At 41.0% G+C, this 21,649-nt stretch overlaps 2 protein-coding genes across 7 annotated transcripts in view; one reads left to right on the plus strand and one right to left on the minus strand.

The window, feature by feature from the left end:
* The window catches only part of PDE7A (phosphodiesterase 7A), a 139,237-nt gene extending 129,684 nt beyond the window's left edge, over window positions 1–9,553 (plus strand). For both annotated transcript variants that reach the window (XM_073331008.1, XM_073331009.1), the window contains 6 exons: window positions 652–783; window positions 1,061–1,152; window positions 1,802–1,946; window positions 4,600–4,696; window positions 6,874–6,954; window positions 8,601–9,553. In XM_073331008.1, coding sequence (XP_073187109.1) covers window positions 652–783; window positions 1,061–1,152; window positions 1,802–1,946; window positions 4,600–4,696; window positions 6,874–6,954; window positions 8,601–8,812 — 759 coding nt within the window. In that variant the 3' untranslated portion in view covers window positions 8,813–9,553. The remainder of the gene's footprint in view (window positions 1–651; window positions 784–1,060; window positions 1,153–1,801; window positions 1,947–4,599; window positions 4,697–6,873; window positions 6,955–8,600) is intronic.
* A 9,640-nt stretch (window positions 9,554–19,193) lies between these two features.
* MTFR1 (mitochondrial fission regulator 1) overlaps window positions 19,194–21,649 on the minus strand; it is a 37,409-nt gene continuing 34,953 nt past the window's right edge. For all 5 annotated transcript variants that reach the window (XM_073331013.1, XM_073331011.1, XM_073331010.1 and 2 more), the window contains one exon: window positions 19,194–20,726. In XM_073331013.1, the coding sequence (XP_073187114.1) occupies window positions 20,667–20,726 (60 nt within the window). In that variant the 3' untranslated portion in view covers window positions 19,194–20,666. The remainder of the gene's footprint in view (window positions 20,727–21,649) is intronic.

Genomic DNA, 21,649 nt, shown 5'->3' on the forward strand with positions numbered 1-21,649 from the left:
ATGGGATTGTGACAGAAGATGGAGACTACCCAATGAACAGTTCTGACAATATCTGAGGCATATAGAGCCTTAACTTGCTTAAATAAAAAACATCTTATGTTGAAATGATATTATCTGCATTAAAACTAGAGGAGAAATAGCAGGACCTTTTGCTGACCGTGTACACATTAAGATCGGCTCGGAAGATGAGTTGGACAACTAACTTGAAGAAATAACCTCTTTCAAGGATTTTTAATTTAAACAGGGATTTTGAAATACTCTCTGGTTGATAATGGAGTAGCTAACAATTTGAGTGACAGCTCTAGCTATCATAAATATTTAAATAGTTATTGTGTCTATCTAGATATTATCGACGAGGTCAGATGAAATTGATTTGAGCCTTTAACTCCTGTAGGGTAATTACTCCTGGATTGCCTTGTACAATGGTTGCTATTAAACTTTTTTTAAAAAGTTCTACTAGTACCCTCACCTCCTTCTCTGCATTCACCTTTCTGTTATGGTGCTCTTCCTTCAAAGCACTATGTGAAAGATGAAATTGAATGGTCATTTTTGGGACCTTTTTCCAGGGACTGAATGCTAGCTATGAAAAGCCAATCAGAATTTTTTCACCTGTGAATGTTCCCATGAATAATACTGTTACATTTATTACAGCTTTCCAAATCTCTCACTCCATGGGATGTTCTGCTCAGTTTAATTGCAGCTGCCACACATGATTTGGATCATCCAGGTGTTAATCAGCCTTTCCTTATTAAAACAAACCATTACTTAGCAACTTTATATAAGGTAAGTGAAAATATCATACTTATCAGAACCAGGTTTGAGTATCTTTTCAGTATAGAATTATATTAACAGTGAAATTGCTAATGTACTCACTTAATAGTAGACTTGAACCTGGGATTTTTGTCCCATTGAGTGAAAACAATAAATACAAGCTATTAATGTAATAGAAGTATTAAAAAGTTTGAAAATCATGAACCTTTTTAAGGGGCATATAGACTGTAGTGTAAAACTAATAAAATCTTTTAAAGTGACACCAGTAATTTTGTTTTCTGTTTTGCAGAATATCTCAGTATTAGAAAACCACCACTGGAGATCAGCAGTAGGGTTGTTGAGAGAGTCTGGTTTATTTGCACATATGTCATTAGAAAACAGGTCTGTATTTTTTATACAGAGAGTGTACACTATATGAAGTTACACACAATGTATTATCCATGGCATCAGACAACTTTGTAAACAAGTGTTCTGTTAAAATATTACATAGCAATTCATAATCCTAGCTGAATATTCAGATCAATTTGAAGATTTAATGGGTGGTATGAGCCTTGCAGGAACAGTTAATTATTCAGTATACAACTTGGAAACTAGTATTTATTGTGAAAACTGTGTGATGGAAGTGTATTCATTATACAAACATTTGATTAGATTGAAAGAAAATATTGACTGACTAGTAAGAGATAATTGTATTTTGTGACCTAAACAGTAACTCATGATCTGTATTTTTAAATTGCAGCTCTTTTCATCTTCTTTAACAATAGCTAGAATTTAGCTTAAAAATATATGCAGTAAGTTTCTCTCTTCCTGAGAGCTACCTGTGAAATGTCTGAGTATTTTTATAAATATTGTAGTTTTTAAAAATTTTATATAAACATTTGAAAGTGCTGCACTTACAGCCATCATGGCTTACAGTTTATTTATACATTCATATACAGTTGCTGCATTCAACTTAAACGTGTAAATATGATGCTTTAATTTTTTTCCTCATATTTTCGTGCCTTTGGGTGTTTTATATCACTAATTTCAGGCAGCTGATGGAAAGCCAGATAGGTGCTCTCATTCTTGCTACAGACATAAGTCGGCAAAATGAATACCTGTCCCTGTTTAGAACCCATTTGGACAGAGGAGACCTATGTTTAGAGGAGGCAAGCCATCGCCACTTCATTTTACAGGTGACTGTTTTGAAACTTCCATACTATTCAGAAGTAAATTGCTTCAAATATCATACTTTTTTTTCCTCCCAGGAAAATGGTCTTCAGCTGCCATGGGTGACCAGTGAAGAGGGGATGTTTTTATTCTTTAGTTGTTTAGATCTTGTAAAATGTCAGGTTGACAGCACTGGAAATTAAGCTCTTATATTTGTTTACAGAAGAGGTGCAGCACAAGTGACCAGTATTTTCCTTATGCTGTTCTGCCAGTGCATATCACCTTCTTCTGGAGGGACCATCTTCAGGGTCAAGAGGGTATTTCTGTCTTGATGCATCATCTTCAATTCTTTCTCTCTGCAGAGAGACTGCCAAGAAGGGCACCGACTGAGATGTTAACTTTCAAAGTAGAAAATGTTGCTGTGCTAGAACAGAAAGTTACTGACCTCACTCTTTCGACCTGTTTGAAGCAGCTTATTTTCACGGATAATTTAAAAAACCTCGGTAGGCAGTAACACACCATAGGTGGTTCCTCCTTCACTGCCATACAGTCTGGATGACAACCGGTCAAAATTCAGAATTTCTGCCTCTAAACAAGAAGGCAGCAGGAAGGCGACCTCTGCGACTGCTTTCTGGTTGCCATTTTGATGAGTTTTTACTACAGGCTTACAGAGGGTCCATGAACCACTGAGAATGTTAAAGACAAAACTTTAGGAAAAAATACCACTTCTTTGTTAGCAGTCAGTTGACATAATTTATGCTTAGTGTGTGCAAGGCCTGCTTACACAATGAAATGGAGTACCAGCAAGTCCTGCTGAGGCTCCCCAAGATCCTCACTCTGTAGAGGGCAAAACCAGCCCTTTCTGCCTGCACATGTTAGAGAGGAGCTTGCTCAATGAGCAGAGGGAGGCGCAGATGAATCAGAAACGGAGGAGGGGGAATTAGAAATGGAGGTAAAGGTTTTCAGTCTCACTGATCCCAGCAGGCAGAAACTGGGTTAACAAATCTTTCAATGAGGTTCAAGTTTTTTGCTCCTCCCTCTAAAGAAAATTCCTAAGAGACTGGTTAAGACTGTTTTATAGTTAGCTTTGGGTCCCTTAGGCAATACTCTAAAGTATATTGTGGGGTATTGCTGTGCTGTTACGAACCCTTGGTTTGTGCTGTCAGATACTTCTCAACAGGGAGGTGTACAGAAGGCTAAAACACTTCCTTTGAGAAAGAGGGACATTAAACTGGAGGGAGGACCCTCTTAAAGAATGCAGAAATCCTGTAATTTCAGATTGGTCATCCTGTCTACAAAAGTACGAACCCAGGGTTTGAACTGTCCCAACCAAGCCATAAACAATACATTTTCTGTTAAGTGGGGATTTATATTTTGTTTTTCAAAAATAAGTAATGCAAGGAAGTAAACTGAACTATACTAACTCAATCCTACTAGGATCTCTGGCATTGAAACTATGCTATTAGTTAATTCTTTAACTTATTGCAGTTATAAAATGGGGAGCAGGGATGTTAACTGGCTTTGAAATAGTGTTTTCCTAACAGCTAACTTAATTTTTGGTTAGAGTTAATTAAAATAAATACTGTTTTGTCATTTTATTTCGTATATAAATGTCTTTGTATTGAATGCTCTGTATACAGTGCCTTTGAGAGGTACTCTGTATTTAACTCTCATTCACTTTGTCCAGGATAGAAGTCTGTTTGCCTTCAGTTTTACTTAGCTCTGTTCATGACCTCTTATAATTCTCAAAGTAGCATTCTGTTAGCTAAGTCTAAGATTTTGTCACTGATCTTATTAGCAAAAGTCACGGACAGGTCACGGGCAAAACAGAAAAAGTCACAGAAGCCGTAACCTGTCCCTAACTTTTACTAAAAATATCTTTGACAAAACGTGGATCTGCGGATCCCCACACTACTTCAAGTGGGGAAGCTGCAGGGACTAGGAGCTGCCTGTAGCAGCTGGGATTCCCTGCCACCCACGGGGGCCAGGAGCTTGGGCTCCTTCTTAGCAGCCCGGAGCTGTCTGCCACCCCCAGGAGCTCGGGGGTTCCCCCACTGCTGCCCACTGGGAGCTCGGGGTTCCCCTACAGTGCCACCCTTGGCGTGAGGGAGCTGGAGGTTCTCCCGCCGCCACCTACTGGGAGCTGGGGGTTCCCCGCCACCTCCCACCACGAGTTGGGGGTGGGTGCCCCACCACCCCCAGTGGCAGAGAGCTCAGGGGTTTCCCCGGCAGCGGCAGGGTGCTCAGGGGGTATCCCGCCACTGCCCCTGCAGCTCCCTGCCGGCGGGGAAACCCCCACAGCTCCCTGTGGGGGCGGTGGGGGAATTCCCTGCAGCTCCCTGCCGCCAGGGGCAGCGGGGGTACCCCACAGCCTCCTGCCCCAGCAGGCAGCGGGGGACCCTGCAGCTCCAGACCACCGCAGGCTGAAGTCACAGAGGTCGCTGGAATTCATGGATTCTGTGACTCCGGCGACTTCTGTGACTAAATTGCAGCCTTAACTATGGTATATAATTTTAGAGTGAAATGCAAGTGGTTGGGTTTGTTATGCTGATTATAAAAATGCATGAGACGTTATGGAATACAGTAGTTACTTTAGAAATTATGCTGCTTTTTGTATTCATGTTTTTGCATGTAGAAAAAAAGTAAAAGTTGTGTAACACAGTATATGTAATTCACTAGATGGCTTTGAAGTGTGCTGATATTTGTAATCCATGTCGGACCTGGGAACTGAGCAAGCAGTGGAGTGAAAAAGTAACAGAGGAATTCTTCCATCAAGGCAAGTAAAAGAATAGAAATATTCTAATCTCATACCAATGAATGTGTAAATGTGTCATAAGATGAATATTTGAGAGTCATAGTGACTTTGTGAGATGAAGGGCTATATAAGTTTAGGACTAAAAGAGGGTTAAAATACTTTTTTTTTTGTGTGGCTACATTCTTGAAACAGGCTTCTTCTGCTACTAACAGCTGATGAAGAATCTGCTTTAACTCAATACACCCAAAAGTTTCAGATTCTAGCTGAAATGTATTCCTCACTAGAAAAGATACTTCAAATGAAGGATTGTCTTATAGGGCTGTCAAGCAATTAAAAAAATTAATCACGATTTATCGCATGATTAATCATGCTGTTAAACAATAATGAAATACCATTTATATAAATATTTTTTGATGTTTTCCGCATTTTCAAATATATTGATTTCAGATACAACACAGAATATATGTAATATATACAGAGTATAGGCTCACTTTATATTTATTTTTAAATATAAATATTTGCCCTGTAAAAATAAAAGAAATAGTATTTTAATTCACTTAATACAAGTACCATTGTGCAATCTCTTTATCATGAAAGTTTAACTTACAAATATAGAATTATGTACAAAAAATAACTTCATTCAAAAATAAAACAATGTAAAACTTCAGAGTCTAGAAGTCCACTCAGTCCTACTTCTTGTTCAGCCAATGGCTCAGAGAAACAAGTTCGTTTATATTTGCAGGAGATAATGCTGCCCGCTCCTTGTTTACAATGTCACCTGAAAGTGCGAACAGGTGTTCTCATGGCATTGTTGTAGCTGGCGTTGCAAGATATTTACATGCCAGATGTGCTAAAGATTTGTATGTCCCTTCATGCTTTAACCACCATTCCAGAGGACATGCATTCATGCTGATGACTGGTTCTGTTCAATAACAATCCAAAGCAGAGCGGAGTGACACATGTTCATTTTCATCTGAGTCAGACGCCACCATCAGAAGGTTGATTTTATTCTTTGGTGGTTCGGGTTCTGTAGTTTCCGCATCGGAGTGTTGCTTTTTTAAGACTTCTGAAAGCATGTTCCACACCTTGTCCCTCTCAGATTTTGGAAGGCACTTCAGATTCTTAAACCTTGGTCAAGTGCTGTAGCTATCTTTAGAAATCTCACATTGACTCCTTCTTTATGTTTTGTCAAATCTGCAGTGAAAGTGTTCTTAAAATGAACAACATGTTCTGGGTCATCATCCGAGACAGCTATAACATGAAATATATGGCAGAATGCAGGTAAAACATAGAGCAGTAGACATACAATTCTCCGCCAAGGAGTTCAGTCACAAATTTAATTAACACATTATTTTTTTAACAAGTGTCATCAGCATGGAAACATGTCCTCTGGAATGGTGGCTAAAGCATGAAGGGGCATACGAATGTTTAGCATATCTGGCACATAAATACCTTGGAATGCCAGCTACAAAAGTGCCATGCAAACGTCTGTTCTCACTTTCAGGTGACACTGTAAACAAGAAGCAGGCAGCATTATCTCCCATAAATGTAAACAAATTTGTTTGTCTTGGTGATTGGCTGAATAAGAAGTAGGACTGAGTGGATTGTATGCTCTAAAGTTTTGCATTGTTTTGTTTTTGAGTGCAGTAATGTAACAGAAAAAATCTACATTTGTAAGCTGTGCTTTCACGATAAAGAGATTGCATTTATGGTACTTGTATGAAGTGAGTTGAAAAATACTATTTCTTTTGTTAATCATTTTTACAGTGCAAATATATGTAATAAAAATAAAATAAAGTGAGCACTGTACACTTTGTATGCTGTATTGTAACTGAAATCAATCTATTTGAAAATGTAGAAAAACATCCAAAATATTTAATAAATTTAGTATTCAATTGTTTAACAGTGCATTTAAAACTGCGATTAATCACGATTAATTTTTTTGAGTTAATCGCATGAGTTAACTGTGATTAATCAACAGCCCTAATATTTATCTGCTCTTATATTGGGTTATATTTTTGCAGAATGCATTTTAAAAGTAAGGATACAGCTGTAATACATAGAAACTGTTCTCTCAAGGTGACTTGCCTTCCTTGAATGGTTGTCTAAAACAGATTTGCTTGTGTATATTATGAATTAACAATTCCAGAATGCTTACGGTTAAAAATTACTTTTCTAAGTAATTGTTCTCTCTTTAGGAGATGTTGAAAAAAAATATCACTTGGGTGTGAGTCCGCTGTGTGATCGACAGTCAGAAACCATTGCCAACATCCAGATTGGTAACTACAAATATATGTATTTGAACAGTTTAAAATCTTTCAGTGGTTCCCTTTAATGACAATTTTTAGAGGAAGGAAAGCTATCTTTGCCTGTAAATCTTAGAATTTGCCCTTTGTCTTTTTTTTGTGTTAATTTGGCAATGCTTCTTCACCACAAGCAATTTTTTCTTTGCTTTAAAATTTCTCCTTTGAATTTAGTAATCGTGAAAGGTGCTTGATTGATAGTCCTGGAGACTGAAGTCCTGTATCCATAGAACAGGTATAGCATGGGCAGTAGCAATGTAGCCTTTCCCATATTACTACTCCAATGTGCCTTAATCCTAACCTGGAATGACAAGCTCCAGAGTTAGAGGACATTTCATTCACCTGCCCATTCAGTCCTTGGTGCTTCTAGTGAAGCTGCCAGTTGACTTAGGCTTTTGGAATGTGGACACCTATTCACTGGGAACTGGTTTAAAGATAGTCTTAAAGCATAGGAATTTCATGTAGGCCAATGGATAGCTGGTAGATGATTTTTGATCACTGCCAACCTGGGCTAGATTTATACCAGGGACAGAAGTGAAAGGATTTTGCCATTAATAAACATTGACTTTTTTTTTTAAGTATATTTTCCTATAGATTGAATGGGATTGAATGAAAAAATATGTTCTACTATATTAAGCAGATTAATAAATTTTAACCCCAGACATAATTTGAATTTTTTATCTCATATAAAATTGGAAATGTAAAAAAAAATTGTGACTTTGGTTCTCACAAATTATACTAAATTACATCAATTATAACCAGTAGATTGTTGAATAGCTGACTATAATTTTGATTTTTTTAAAATAAACTTTTTTTTTTAAATAAGGCAAAAGTACAGTTCTGGCAACCTTATCTTTAAATTTTTGTTTGCATATATATAGCCAGATTTTTAAAGCTATTCAGGCATCTCACAGCCATTGAAATCAGTGAGAGTTAGGCACCTGAATACCTTTAAAAGTCTTAGACATAGACAAAATACTTTTGTGTGTGTGTGTAGAGGGCAGTCAGCTATTTCAAGATGTCTCATTTGCTGCATAACACTGGGAGCCCTTTAATTTGTGCAGGCCATTAGTCATCTTTGCCTTGAATGAGACACAAGTTTGCCTGGTCATACTTCAATACACTTAACTGGTCTAGTGATGCCGAGGGAATTTGAATGTATATTTCCGTTGTAACACAATTCAGCTTGTTTGTGGGATGGTTTATTATATATGAGCTTGTTTCTGTTAGACTTTTAGGCTTTTTAGTCTAGTTTGTGTAGTTTAATTCAAATCTGATGATTGGTGTCCTCCTTTCTCCTCTCCAATAGTTTTTTTCCCTTTATTTCTCCACTGCCCCAAAAGGGAACAAATGAGATTCATCAGTTCCTTCTTAATACAATATAATGCTATTTCTTTTGACTGTCAAACCTGTAATATTTCTATAGATTATACTTATATATATATTTTAATAAAGTGCCACAGTGTTAGAAATATTGAAAGATGACCATTTTTAGATGTAAGTTGGAGACGAGTTGCTAATGCATTGTTAATCTTTTATATCACTTCCTAAATGCTTTAAAACCTTTACCTTAAAAATGCATATTCTTTCCTGTTTTTAATCTAAAGCTTTCTTCTTTAAAGGTTTTATGACCTACTTAGTGGAGCCATTATTTACAGAGTGGGCCCGGTTTTCAAATACCAGGTTATCACAAACAATGCTTGGTCATCTGGGACTGAATAAAGCTAGTTGGAAGGGACTGCAAAGAGAACAGTCAAGCAGTGGTGATGATACTGATCCTGCATTTGAGGAAATGGACTCAGACGTATTACCTCAGGAAACTCGATTGTCCTGACTCCAGAATCCGTATGACAAAATTGCCTCTGCAATTGTATCTGCACAATGGGGTTTGAGGAGAAACTTGTTATAACTGCTCAAGGTTCAGTGTAAATGATGCCAGCATTATTTATTTCCAAGTTTTCCTTTACAGATCACTTGAACCCAATTTTTAATTACAAGATTGGAACATAGAGCAATATGCATATGCCTCAGTTGGCTTTTGTTTGGAACCTTGAATATGCAAAGCACAGCAGTGACTGAATCTTGAAGGAACAATACAAGAAGTTTCATCATGGTGCCACGTGGGTTTTTTAAAAAAGTTTGAAATAAGGTCTTCAAAACTAAGACTTGATATGAACTATTCCATTTTCTTGGGATTTAGCAAGTCTTGCATAAACATGTTCAAAGCATACCTTCCACTCAGTCCTTGTTTAAAATATGGAAATGTGAAGTGCCCATCCTCTGCTGCCTCTGGCAAGACTTGATGTTTACAAATGTACTCTGAAACTATTGGTTCTAGACTTATCTTTACGCATGGCTGTGAAAGAACCACTAACTTTGGTTTTCTTTTAGAAAAACAGAAAAAGAAAAAAAGGTCAAATCTGAGACTAAAGCTCTTTTTCCTTTGGATGCCAGAAAAGACTCCATTTGTCATTATTTTGTTTGTGCACTGGGAACTGAGCGTTCACCACAGCCAAGCTTTTCTCCAGTGCTGTATGGGAATGCAATTTTTGAAAATGCTTCTGAATTTGCAGAGTGGGGGGTGGGTGGGTGAGGGGGGGGGAACATTGTCCCTAACCGTGTTGCAGTTCTGCATTGAAAACGTTGCATGTTGTTTTCACTATTGTACATTTGAACTTGCATATGCAAGACAAAGGCAGAATGTCTATAAACACCACATTCAACTCAGGGTATTTGCCAATCTGAAATAAAGTGGGATGGGAACTGTGTCCTTCTGACCAAGGGTACAAATGCCCCTTTCGCTGCAGTGTGTATGTATGTGTGGGTGCGAGAGTGTTCGGGGTTATGTGGGGGAGGGAGCGGAAAGGGTTTCAACTGCAACATTTTTTATTTATTCTTTTAGAATGTGACAGTGTAATGAACAGCCACATTGGGGGGAAACTGTAACAGATTGCTACAGATGCCTTAAACTATGCACACAGCTAAGTGACCAAATTCGTTTTTGATTGAAAAAAGTGCATTGTTTACTTATTCCTCCCTCTCCTGAAACATTACCCATTTACGGGTTTTTGATGTGAAATGGAGAAATGTTTTTAATGACAAAATTTAAGGACTAATTTTAAACTTCAAACGTTCCATTTTTGTAATTTGTTTTACACTGTTTTAAGTACAGTAAGCACAACTGTTACAGAATTTAAGAGAAACTGGTGCTTTCTTTTAGTTCATTTGTATTTCCTGTGTTATTTCTGTAAAAGACTGTTTATTAATTCTGTTTACAGTTCGTTGCAACAGCCATTTTTGGGAGAGAGCTTCAGTGTAAAGCCATTTGTAAAGGCTTTACCATACTCATTTTAATATGTGCTTGTTGCTCTTAACTTTTGATGAATAAAAAATAACTTTTCAAAATTATGCTCTTGTATGTTTAAGTTACATAACTGAGTCTATTATTAGTGAAGTAGTTAAGCTTGCAATTAACTTCTATTATAAAACCTTATTTTAACCCATTTTATATGGGGTTTAAATGTTTGTCCTGCAAATTGTCAAACTTCCTCACTTCTGCAACTTTTGCCTGCAGTTAGAATTAGAGCTCACTTAAAAATGATCCTGACTTATGTGTTTGTTTCCCTCTAGGTTAAAAGTGGCTTGTTATCCCTTCAAATTCTCCACATGGTTACATTTTCCTAAACTCACTGTCCATTTGTACGCTCCCTTGGTCTGGAGAAGAACATGCACAGGTCTTGAATTCTAGAACCACCATTTCTAATGTAAAGCCTTAACAAATCTTCCTGCCAGATCCCACACCACCACTCTTACAGGAGTTGATTTCAGTATCATCCACTAAGGTATGTGGGACATGCTACTGATAGCATTTAACTTAATTGTTAACGATTGATTTCCTTTTGTCTAAGTAACAAACCCACTGTAGACACCACCACCCCATCTCTCTCTCTCACACACACACAAACTTCTTGTTAGTGGCACTTTTTTCATTTTCCCCAGTTGCTACTCAAAATGTTGTTGATTTAAATCAGTGGTCACTAACCAGTTGATTGCGATCGACTGGTCAATCCTAAAGGAGCTCCCAGTCGATCGCGATCTCCAGCGGCGCAAAAACAGGCTCCCTGCCTGCCCAGGCCCCACGCTGCTTCCCGAAGCAGTCAGCGTGCCCTGCGGCTGGGGGTCTCCCTCCGCGCGCTGCTCCTGCCTGCAAGCACTGCCCGCATAGCTCCCATTGGCCAGGAACGGGAGCTGTGGTCAATGGGAGCTGTGGGGGCGGTGCTTGCAGAGAGGGGCAGCGCGTGGAGCTATGTGCTGCCTGCCCCACCCCAGGGGCTGCAGGGGCCCATTGGCCCCTTCCAGGAGCAGCGTGGGGCCTGGGTAGGCAGGGAGCCTGCTTTAGCCTTGCGGAGCTGCCGGAGGTAAGCGCTGCCCGGCAGGAGGCTGCACCCTAGCCCTGAGCCCCCACCCCCTCCTGCACCCCAAACCCCTGCCCCAGCCTGGAACCCCCTTCCTGCACCCAAACTCCCGCCCAGAGCTTGCACCCCTCACCTCCTCGTGGACCCCAGCCCCTGTCCAAGGCTCAACCCAGAGCCCCCTCCCACACTGCAAATCCCTCGGCCCCAGCCAAGAGCCCTCACCCACTTCCCAACCCCATACCTCAGCCCGCTGAAAGTGAGTGAGGGTGGGGGGAGCAAGTGACACAGAGAGGGGGGGATGGAGCGAGTAGAGCAGGGCTTTGGGGAAGGGACAGGGCAACATTTGGGTTGCCCTTACATTCAAAAAGTGATCTTGGGCATAAAAAGGTTGGAGACCACTGATTTAAATTTTGTAAACGGGAAGCAAAATGAACTGTGGCTTGTGTTCAGCAACAATCCAGATAAGAATTACCAGGAACTTCAGATGTACTTCAGATAGGTTAAAGTTGGGCCATGGAATTTAGTTCAATGGCACATACCAAAATATATTACCACATCATTTACGACATTAAATCGTTTCTTGTAATTTGAGTAATGTGAAAGACATAATGGCTGATTCATCATGTTCCTTTGTGATGTGCTGTCTAAAAACCAGAGATGTTTAGAAAGGACGTTATAATTAGAGCTGGTCAGGAACTTTTTGAAATGTTTTTAGTTGGAAAATGATGACTTGTCTAAATGAACATTTCCACAAAATTCACTTTAAATGAACCTTCCATTGGGAAGGTTTCTTGGGTTCACAATGGAATTTCTGATCAATACCAGAATGAGTATATTCCTGCCCCAGAATATCCAGTAACCCAGTGGTTAGGGCGCTTACCAGGGATATGCGGGAGGCTCAGGGTTAAGTTCCTGCTCTGCTTGATTTAGATTAGGGACTTGAATGTGGGTCGCCCACATTTCCGCTGAATGCTCTCACCACTGGGCTATGCTTATTAGTGGATGGGGGAAGGGGGTCTCTGTTTTTCAGTGAAAAACCTCAAAGGGCCTTAGTTTTATTCTGCATCTGACTGAGGAAAAATGTCAAAACCAAGTTTTTTGCAAAATGGATTTTTGTTTTCTGGCCACCCTTAGTTGTAATTGAACATTTTAGGTTTCCTTAGGCATTTATTTTACTGTAGATTCCAGAAATACTTCAGTTAAGCCTATTAGGCTTGAAGTAAATGTGCACTAAGAGAAATTTGCATGTGTTATTTCAAATACCAATTTTTAAGCAGGTGGTATATGAACCAATAAAGTTTGGGAACCACTGATTTTCAACATTAAGTGACCTGAAAAGAATTTTTTTATGGCATTGCTGTTCACTTCATGATTAAAAAAAGGAATGGAGAGAGTATATTTTTTAACCTAAGGAAGGTCTTTTTTTCCTGGAGATCTCTGAAAATGTGAACTGAAATCTTGCCTTCATATTGTTTCTGCCCACTGTTGATTTAGTCATTAGAGTTAAAAGGTGCTTGCAAAAAAGCTATTTGAAAGTGAGTCATAACACTGAGCAATCCAAAGGAAGAAAAGGTTACTGACCTTACAGTAACTTGATTTCTTCAAGATGTTTTGTCCCTATGGATGCTCCACCATAGCATGCATGCACACCCATGTACTCTCTACCAGAGAATGCAGAGCAGTTTCTGCGGGCCTGCAGACACAGCAGCACCTTGTGCCTTCAATGAGGGCATGTAAGGAGGCACATGGACCCACCACCACTCAGTTCCTTTTTGACCACGAAGTAGAGCCTCCACAGAAAGGGGAAAGAGGGCAAGGAGGTGGAACACCCATAGGGACAAAACACCTCAAAGAACTCAAATTACTGTAAGGCAAGTAACCTCTCTGAGTATATGTTCCTATGGATGCTCCACTGTAGGAGACTCCCAGGCAGTAACTCAATGAGGAGGTTTGACTGTGCCAGAAGTAGTATCATCCCTGGAAACAGGTAAGATGGCGTAATGCTTGGCAAAGGTACGGATGAAAGACCACGTTGCAGTCCTACAGATTTCTGTTATGGGATTGTATTTCAGTAGAGCTATAGATATGGACAGGGCTCTAATGGAGTGCACTATGAGGGTTATATCCCAGCAGATTTGTAGCAGGGTAAAATGCAACCCAAAACCCACTTTAACAGTCTTTGAGTGGAAGTGGGTTGTCCCTTCATCCTCTCTTCAAATGATAGATAATCTAGGAGAGGCCTGGAAGGTCTTAGTTCTGTCAAGGTACATAGTGAGAGTCCTTCTGACATCTAGTGTATGTAGGCTGGCCTCCTCTCTGGAGGTGTGAGGCTTTGAGTAAAGCACTTGCAGATGGATCTCTTGATTTAATATGGAATTATAAAGAGACCTTAGGGAGGAAGTGAGGATGGGGACACCGTGTAATCTTGTCTTTATAGAAGGTAGTTAATGGCAGATCTTCCATAAGAGCAGAGTCTGTCACTTTTCAAGCTGAAGTGATAGCCATATGGAACCAAGTCTAAGGGAGAAGTGGAGGAGAAAACAGGCAGTCATCGGTTCAAATGGAGGTTTCCTCAGGCCATTGAAAATCAAATTAAGGTCCCACTGGGTGGCCAAGGGCTATACAGGGGAAACAAGTTGTGTAAGCCCTCGAGGAATCTGGTGTTAGTGGGATGTGCAAATACTGAGATGCTTCGATAGGCGAATGGAAGACTGTGATAACAGCTAAATGTACTCTGAATGAGCTCATTAATAGACCTAGTCTTCAAATTCAACAGGCAAGTCTAGGGTTCTGGAGAGCAGAGTGTCTGATGCTTGAGAATAGTGAAGAGAACACCAGAAATTGAAGAGTTTCCACTTTTGAAGGTAAGTTTTGCAAGTACTAAGTTTCCTGATAGAACTGACTAGACCTTATCCAAACAGGTTAGCACCATCCTCGAGAATCATCTAGGAACTGTGCTCTCAGGTTCAGGAAAAGGGGGTTGGGATGGATCAGGGTCTCAGAGTTCTGTGACAGGAGATCCTTCCTGAGATGAACTCAAGAGAGGCACTGCCAGAGGGAGGTGAAGGAGGTTTGAGTGTACGCTCGTCTTGGCCAGGATGGTGCTATGAGGATAATCATTGTTCTTACTTGTCACAGTTTGAGTAAGGTTTTGAGAATCAGAGGTAGAGGTGGGTAAGCATATAGCAGGTTACGGGGCTATGGTGTTATCAGGGCATCTCCCAATGAATTGTGACTGTTTCCTCCCTTGGAGCAGAAAAAACAACATTTTACATTGGATGGAGTAGCAAAGAAAAGGTGGTGCACTCTGCCTTAACTTTTATCACAGTGGTTAGTATGCTAAGAGGCTGGAGACTGAGATTCAAATTCTCACTGTCTGCTGTGGCATAAGGGCAGTCTCCTGGAAGGTGGGAGACCCAACTACTGGGATCTGAGGTATTCTGGGGCTGGTTTCTGTGTCTCCTGTTGGAGGTGTCCCTCTGCATATACTTTGGTCTCTGACCCAATGAATATTCAGAGTAACTAGTGGTTAGGGCGCTCAGCTGAGACACCCCTCCCCCCGGGTTCAATGAATAGTTATTTATATACAGTGGAATGGTTTCACTGACCAATGTGATCCCAGAATACCTTATTGTCCAGGGGCTAGGGTACTCGGCAGGGAAGCGGGAGACCCAAGTTCTAATCCGTTCTCTATGGTGCACGGGGGGGGACGGGGGACTGCAACCTGGGTCTCCCACATGGTGAGTGAGTGAAGGATGGGGACAGTTTATATACTTAACTCCCATAGAGAGTTCATGGCTCTGAATACCAAGTGGAGGGAGGTGGCTCCCTATAGCCAAGACTTATGCTCCTAAATCTCTTAAGAGATGGGTCTTAGGGTATGTCTACACTACGAAATTAGGTTGAATTTATAGAAGTTGGTTTTTTAGAAATCGGTTTTATATATTCGAGTGTGTGTGTCCCCACAGAAAATGCTCTAAGTGCATTAACTCGGCGGAGTGCTTCCACAGTACCGAGGCAAGCGTCAACTTCTGGAGTGTTGCACTGTGGGTAGCTATCCCACAGTTCCCGCAGTCTCCGCTGCCCATTGGAATTCTGGGTTGAGATCCCAATGCCTGATGGGGCTAAAACATTGTCTCAGGTGGTTCTGGGTACATGTCGTCAGGCCCCCCTTCCCACCCTCCCTCTGTGAAAGAAAGGGCAGACAATCGTTTTGCGCCTTTTTTCCTGGGTTACCCATGCAGACGCCATACCACGGCAAGCATGGAGCCCGCTCAGCTCACCGTCACCGTATGTCTCCTGGGTGCTGGCAGATGTGGTACTGCATTGCTACACAGCAGCAGCAACCCCTTGCCTTATGGCAGCAGACGGTACAGTAGGACTGGTAGCCATCATCGTCATGTCCGAGGTGCTCCTGGTCGCCTCTGTTAAGTCAGGAGCGCCTGGGCAGACATGGGCGCAGGGACTAAATTTGGAGTGACTTGATCAGGTCATTCTCTTTAGTCCTGCAGTCAGTCCTATTGAACCATCTTATGGTGAGCAGGCAGGCGATACGGATTGCTAGCAGTCCTCTTGTACCATCTTCTGCCGGGCAGGCAAGAGATGAGGATGGCTAGCAGTCCTATTGTACCATCTTCTGCCGAGCAGGCAAGAGATGAGGATGGCTAGCAGTCCTATTGTACCATCTTCTGCCGAGCAGCCGTGAGATGTGGATGGCATGCAGTCCTTCTGCACTGTCTGCTGTCAGCCAAAGATGTAAAAGATAGATGGAGTGGATCAAAACAAGAAATAGACCAGATTTGTTTTGTACTCATTTGCAACCTTCCCCTCCGCCCCCCCGTCTAGGGGACTCATTCCTCTAGGTCACACTGCAGTCACTCACAGAGAAGGTGCAGCAAGGTAAATCTAGCCGTGTATCAATCAGAGGCCAGACCAACCTGCTTGTTCCAATAACTTAGGTGCACCATTTCTTATTGGAACCCTCCGTGAAGTCCTGCCTGAAATACTCCTTGATGTAAAGCCACCCCCTTTGTTGATTTTAACTCCCTGTAAGCCATGTTGTCAGTTGCCCCTCCCTGCGTCAGAGCAATGGCAGACAATCGTGCATCTGAGTTGAGAGTGCTGTCCAGAGCAGTCACAATGGAGCACTCTGGGATAGCTCCCGGAGGCCAATATCGTCGAATTGTGTCCACGGTACCCCAAATTTGACTTGGCAAGGCCGATTTAAGCACTAATCCACTTGTCAGGGGTGGAGTAAGGAAATCGATTTTAAGAGCCCTTTAAGTCGAAATAAAGGGCTTCATCGTGTGGACGGGTGCAGGTTTACATCGATTTAACACTGCTAAATTTGACCTAAAGTCCTAGTGTAGACCAGGGCTTAGGCTACACCCATCTCCTTGGCATTTCCTAGTATTTGGTTTAGGCAGCTCCTTGCTCAGACTGGTTTTTGTGAACCCCATTCTTAGCAGAATTTTAGGCTGGGATTTTCAGTTATAGCCCTCAGTTAGCTGACTTGTTTGGTGGAAGGGAAGGTTCAGAGTTCAGTTTTGACCCCTAAGCCATGTCTCTGTGCATTATGAGTGTAAAACATTTAAATGCCCTTTTGTAAACTACTCATTGTGTTACTAAATTACATGTGCTACAGGTCTGATAAATTAGGATTACAATTGAAATATCTCATTTGACAATTTGACTCATGGGCTATGAAATTAGTAAGGTTGGGACCATGTTACAAACCTTAAGATACTGTTTCTATAGGCAGTGCAATATGAAGGTAAATATTAACCTGATTTTGGAGGGTGTGAGGAAGCAAAATGCAAGGTTAACAATATGGACTAGCTTCATAATGAGATATAGGCATTACAGTGCCTAACTTGTAGGCACCTAGAAAAACACTCGGATTCCTAAAGTCTAGGTAAGCCACCACAATAGGCAGCTGCCTGCCTAAACTAATCAACGGGAGATGCTGACTAGAGCCATGTTTCCTAAACCCTGCCCCTCTCCTCAAATCAGGCACTTTTTTTTTTTTTTTTTGGAGGGGGGGCAGAAATGAGGATTGCTGTCCACCTTAATTTAACCTAGTTGTCAAAGCACTCCCTCTGTATGTGCAAGACCTGGGTTGATTTCTGCCTGCAGGGGGAGAAAAAATTTGAGCAGGTGTCTTTCACCTCTCAGTGCTCTAACCATTTGAGAATGACCTATTCTGCAGTGGGTCTTCCTCTAATCTCTGTTTGAAGCTGTTCCACTGTATATAAATACATACTCACTGGAACAGGGGAACTGGCTCCTGGGTCTCCTACCTGGGAGTGTCCTAACCACCAGCATTACTCATTCTCCTCTCTCTGGCCCTATGACTTTATACACCCTGGATAGTTTCAACAGGAGAGCATGAGAAAGACCTGTATCAGAATAGCCCCAATCATTTGCACACTTTCTGGAGCGGTTGGAGATGACTGTTCAAATCCTCCTTTTCACCATAGTCCCCACCAATCAGGCAGAGGGGGAAATTAAACCTGGAGCTATATAGTCCTGCGGGAGTGATCCAACTACTGGGCTCATAAGCACCTCCTCACAGAGTTTGAATGGGCCCTGAACTGCTAGGTGGCCTCAGCTCCTGCCAACTGGATTGGGCCCTGCAGATGGATGCTTATCTTCCCCTGCTTTGTGTATCGTGCCAGGGCACAAATGTCTGGCTGCCTAGAATGAGGCAGCCGTGTACATGCCCAGAGACAAAAACTTAAGCACTGATTTTAGGTGCCTACAGAGGTAGGAGGAAACAACACAGGTGTTTTCTGAGTGCCAGGGGCACTTAGAATGATCCACTGAAAAGGTGCCTTGGATTGTATAGCATTGGGTGGAACCTGCTGATTTGCAAACCTCTACGTGTGTCAAGCCAAGGAAACAGGCTAACCCACCTGAAAGCATGGTTACTGAGGGGTCTGGGAGAAAAAAAGTCTTGTGGAGGAGGGGAAGGAAATGCTAATCAATGTTATTGAGGAATGGATCTCTGAACTCCTCTACATAACTAAGAGGAAGGAAGTCTGGAAGAATCCATACTTAGGCACCAAAAGTAAAAATGAAGCGGCCTTTGCTCACTTGCCTCCATAGAACAAGCAGCTGCAATTTAAATTTAAATACCCACACTGCTTTTCCCAGCCTGTTTCCACCATGCTGCTGTGCAGGAGTAGCAGGTTTTCATAATCCGGTGACATAGGAGTAAAGTGCCATACTGGAGCTGGATACTTTTAATATCTTAGGAGGATGCAACTAGACTCCCTTCAGAGCTCTACCACTTCTGAATTTGTTTTCAGACTGACCATTTCTCCCCGCAAAGCCAGCCAACTAATGCACATATGATCAAGACAGACAGTGCCAAAGTCAAGTCAGCATTTTGTTTTTTCTATTTTGTACATCTCAGTGTAGCACTAAATACAAAACACTCTTTGGAGACCAAGTAATAGGACTTTGCTCTTCTAAATGCTTTGAACAATATTTTTTTCAAAGTAAGAGGAATTTTTAGTTAACTTTTTTTTTTTTTACCTTTAAACAGCTTTGTAAATACAAACACTTTGAAGTATTACATCAGAAATAAAGCCCTTGTTGATCATACTCTTTACATCTCAATTTGTTAATACTGACTAGCATGTAGGTGGATGGAAAATGCTGCACTTTTCCAGTAGTTGGAGGGAGAGGGGGAAAAAAAAAGTTTCAAGAACAAGCACTCACATCACAATTCCAGTAGCCAGCTGTTCCTTTAGAACGAGATTGCTGACTCACCTTCTCTACCTGTATTTATCCACATTCAAAAGAAACTTGCTGTCAGTTTACTTGATATATAGCCAAGCTAGATCTGTTGTGTTCCTGCTTGTTAGTCCTGTGAATGCCAGAATGTTTTCTACCCAATTTTTCAATACTTGAGAAAACTGGATTGCATTTGTGTACAAAAAGCCTCAGATTGTTTTCCCCTGATGATCCAAGCTCGGTGCTGATCAGGAGAACAAAGCTGCCATACAGCAGGTACCTAGAGGATTTCCCCAGGTGGTCCTCAGGTGACCCACACCAATGCTTTCCTGGAACTAGTGCAGGGATTGTAGTCAAAATATCCCTGACTGCTGAAATATTATCGTGGGGCCATGGGCAGTTATCACAAATAAGGGTAGCCTTCAGTCTCTTCTGTTTTATGCTAAGGGACTGACCCAGCACAAGACCGCCCCATTAACTGTGTAGAGGGTAAAAACATCTCTCCTGTGTGTCAGGCACTCCCCAGCTGCAACAGAGATCAGAGCCTCTGAAAGCAGTAAGATTTTACTGACAAACACCCTATAGTTCATTTTATAAGCACTCCATTTCTTCTCATCTCTACTACTTTGTGACTTCCACATTTGCTCACTCAGACACATACTTCAGACAGAATGTCAGGGTATCTTAATCTACACTGCTATTCTACCCTATTTCACACACATTGGTCTACCTTTTGACAGAGGACTGAACCTGAAGCTAGCTGTGGCCAGCTGCTCAAGATCAAATTCACCTTTAAGGCACTATATGTATTGGAGGGAAAAAACAGAACATTCTGCATTGAGAGAAGGGCAATCTCATTTGAGAAATCTTGCTATTTTTGAAATGCTCTATTCCATACCACTCAGCTTTGTAACAAGTAAAATCAATGAAGCTTATCAGAGATTATCTGTTTCTCCATTATTAACTGAATAGTTTCATACCCTTGCATGAACTGTTTATGCTTTTTAGGCTAAAACCAGCAAAAGCTGTGTTAAACTAATGAGATCTCATTTGGAACAGAAGTTGCTAGTCTCAAACTAAATTCTGCAGCGAAAGAAACTTGTTACATCAGCTATTACATGAGAGAGAAAATGACTGACGGTACTTCATTCCCATTATTATCATTTACACGAACTGTCTGAAGACTGTCAGTCACGTATATAAAAACATTTGTACAGATAAATTAGTGTTAAAACCACCACAGAAAAAAGTCTTAGTATTTTAGGTATTGAAAGCTAGATTTTAAAGTTTACTTTATAGGTTTAAAAACTTGTACTGTCTCTCAACTCAACCCTCTTGTTAAAAGTCACATAAGGACAAGTACCTCTAGACCTCAGAATGTAAAACAAAGGCACTACGTTTTTATAATTTTATATCAGTATTTTTTTTTGGTTTGTTTTGTAGGAGGGCACTAAATACCAAAAGACACTTACTACATAACACTGATTTCTAATAAAAGCAGCTGAATAGTCTCTTGTAGTGATATAAAAGTAGTTAAGATTTTTCAATTAAAGTCTTCATTTTTCCTGTAGGCTTCAGCATGTGTGGTCCAAACTGAAAAGGGAAAAACAAGTACATTACAATATGTACAGATCCTGGAAATTGTAGCATCATTTTATAATCCAAATTCATAAGTGACCCTAGAACTCAAGCAGAGGCCACCCATCATTTGTCCACTTTGCCTTGCTGCCATGGATGCAAATGGGATTAGATTTAGATGCATTTTACCCACAAAGTTAACTAGAAATTGTCTCACAGGGGAAATGCATATCAGGAACCAAGTGAAGTTACTCAGATCAACCAGATGACTCCGCTCCCAGAACAAGCCTGTTGACAGATTTTTTCCTGCACCTGTTGCAAGTCCTCTGTAAATCACGTATAATGAAATGTGAGGACCAGACGGGGGGGAGGGAGGAGAAGGCTGCCTAAGGGCCACTCCCAGTAACTGATAAGGTTAAAAATGTTACTAGACCACAACTAGTGTTGGTCACCACCACAATATTCTCTGTCAAAGGCTTCCAGCCGGTTCCATTAGCCTCTGATGTTTACCATCCAATCCCTTGCCCCAACAAAAGATGGATCACAGTCTCAGAGTGGAAATAGTAATGAACATTCCATGCCACAAGTCAAATATTAATTCCATGTTCTCTCAAGTCTTGTGACATTTGTGCTCTTAAAATTCCCAGCTCCTGGAGGCAAGTAATCAAGTAATAATAGCCCTTGTTACAAAAAATTATAGCCCTCATGGTTGTAGAGAAGAAATGTGACCTGAATGTACACCAGAAAACCCAACCTTTATTATTTTAAGTCTCCTGATTTTTGAGTGCTTATGGTTGGTAATCTAGTTCTTCCTCAATCAGGCCCAGAACACAACTAGCTGTATGAGTAAGGTTATTAGGCTTTCCACCTCTTTTGTTGTTTGCTTTCACTTTTGTTTTCCAAGCTGAGTGAAGTGCAAGAGATTAATCTGATCATTT

Source organism: Lepidochelys kempii, chromosome 2 (genome assembly GCF_965140265.1).
Source record: "Lepidochelys kempii isolate rLepKem1 chromosome 2, rLepKem1.hap2, whole genome shotgun sequence".
NCBI classification, from domain to species: Eukaryota; Metazoa; Chordata; order Testudines; family Cheloniidae; genus Lepidochelys; species Lepidochelys kempii.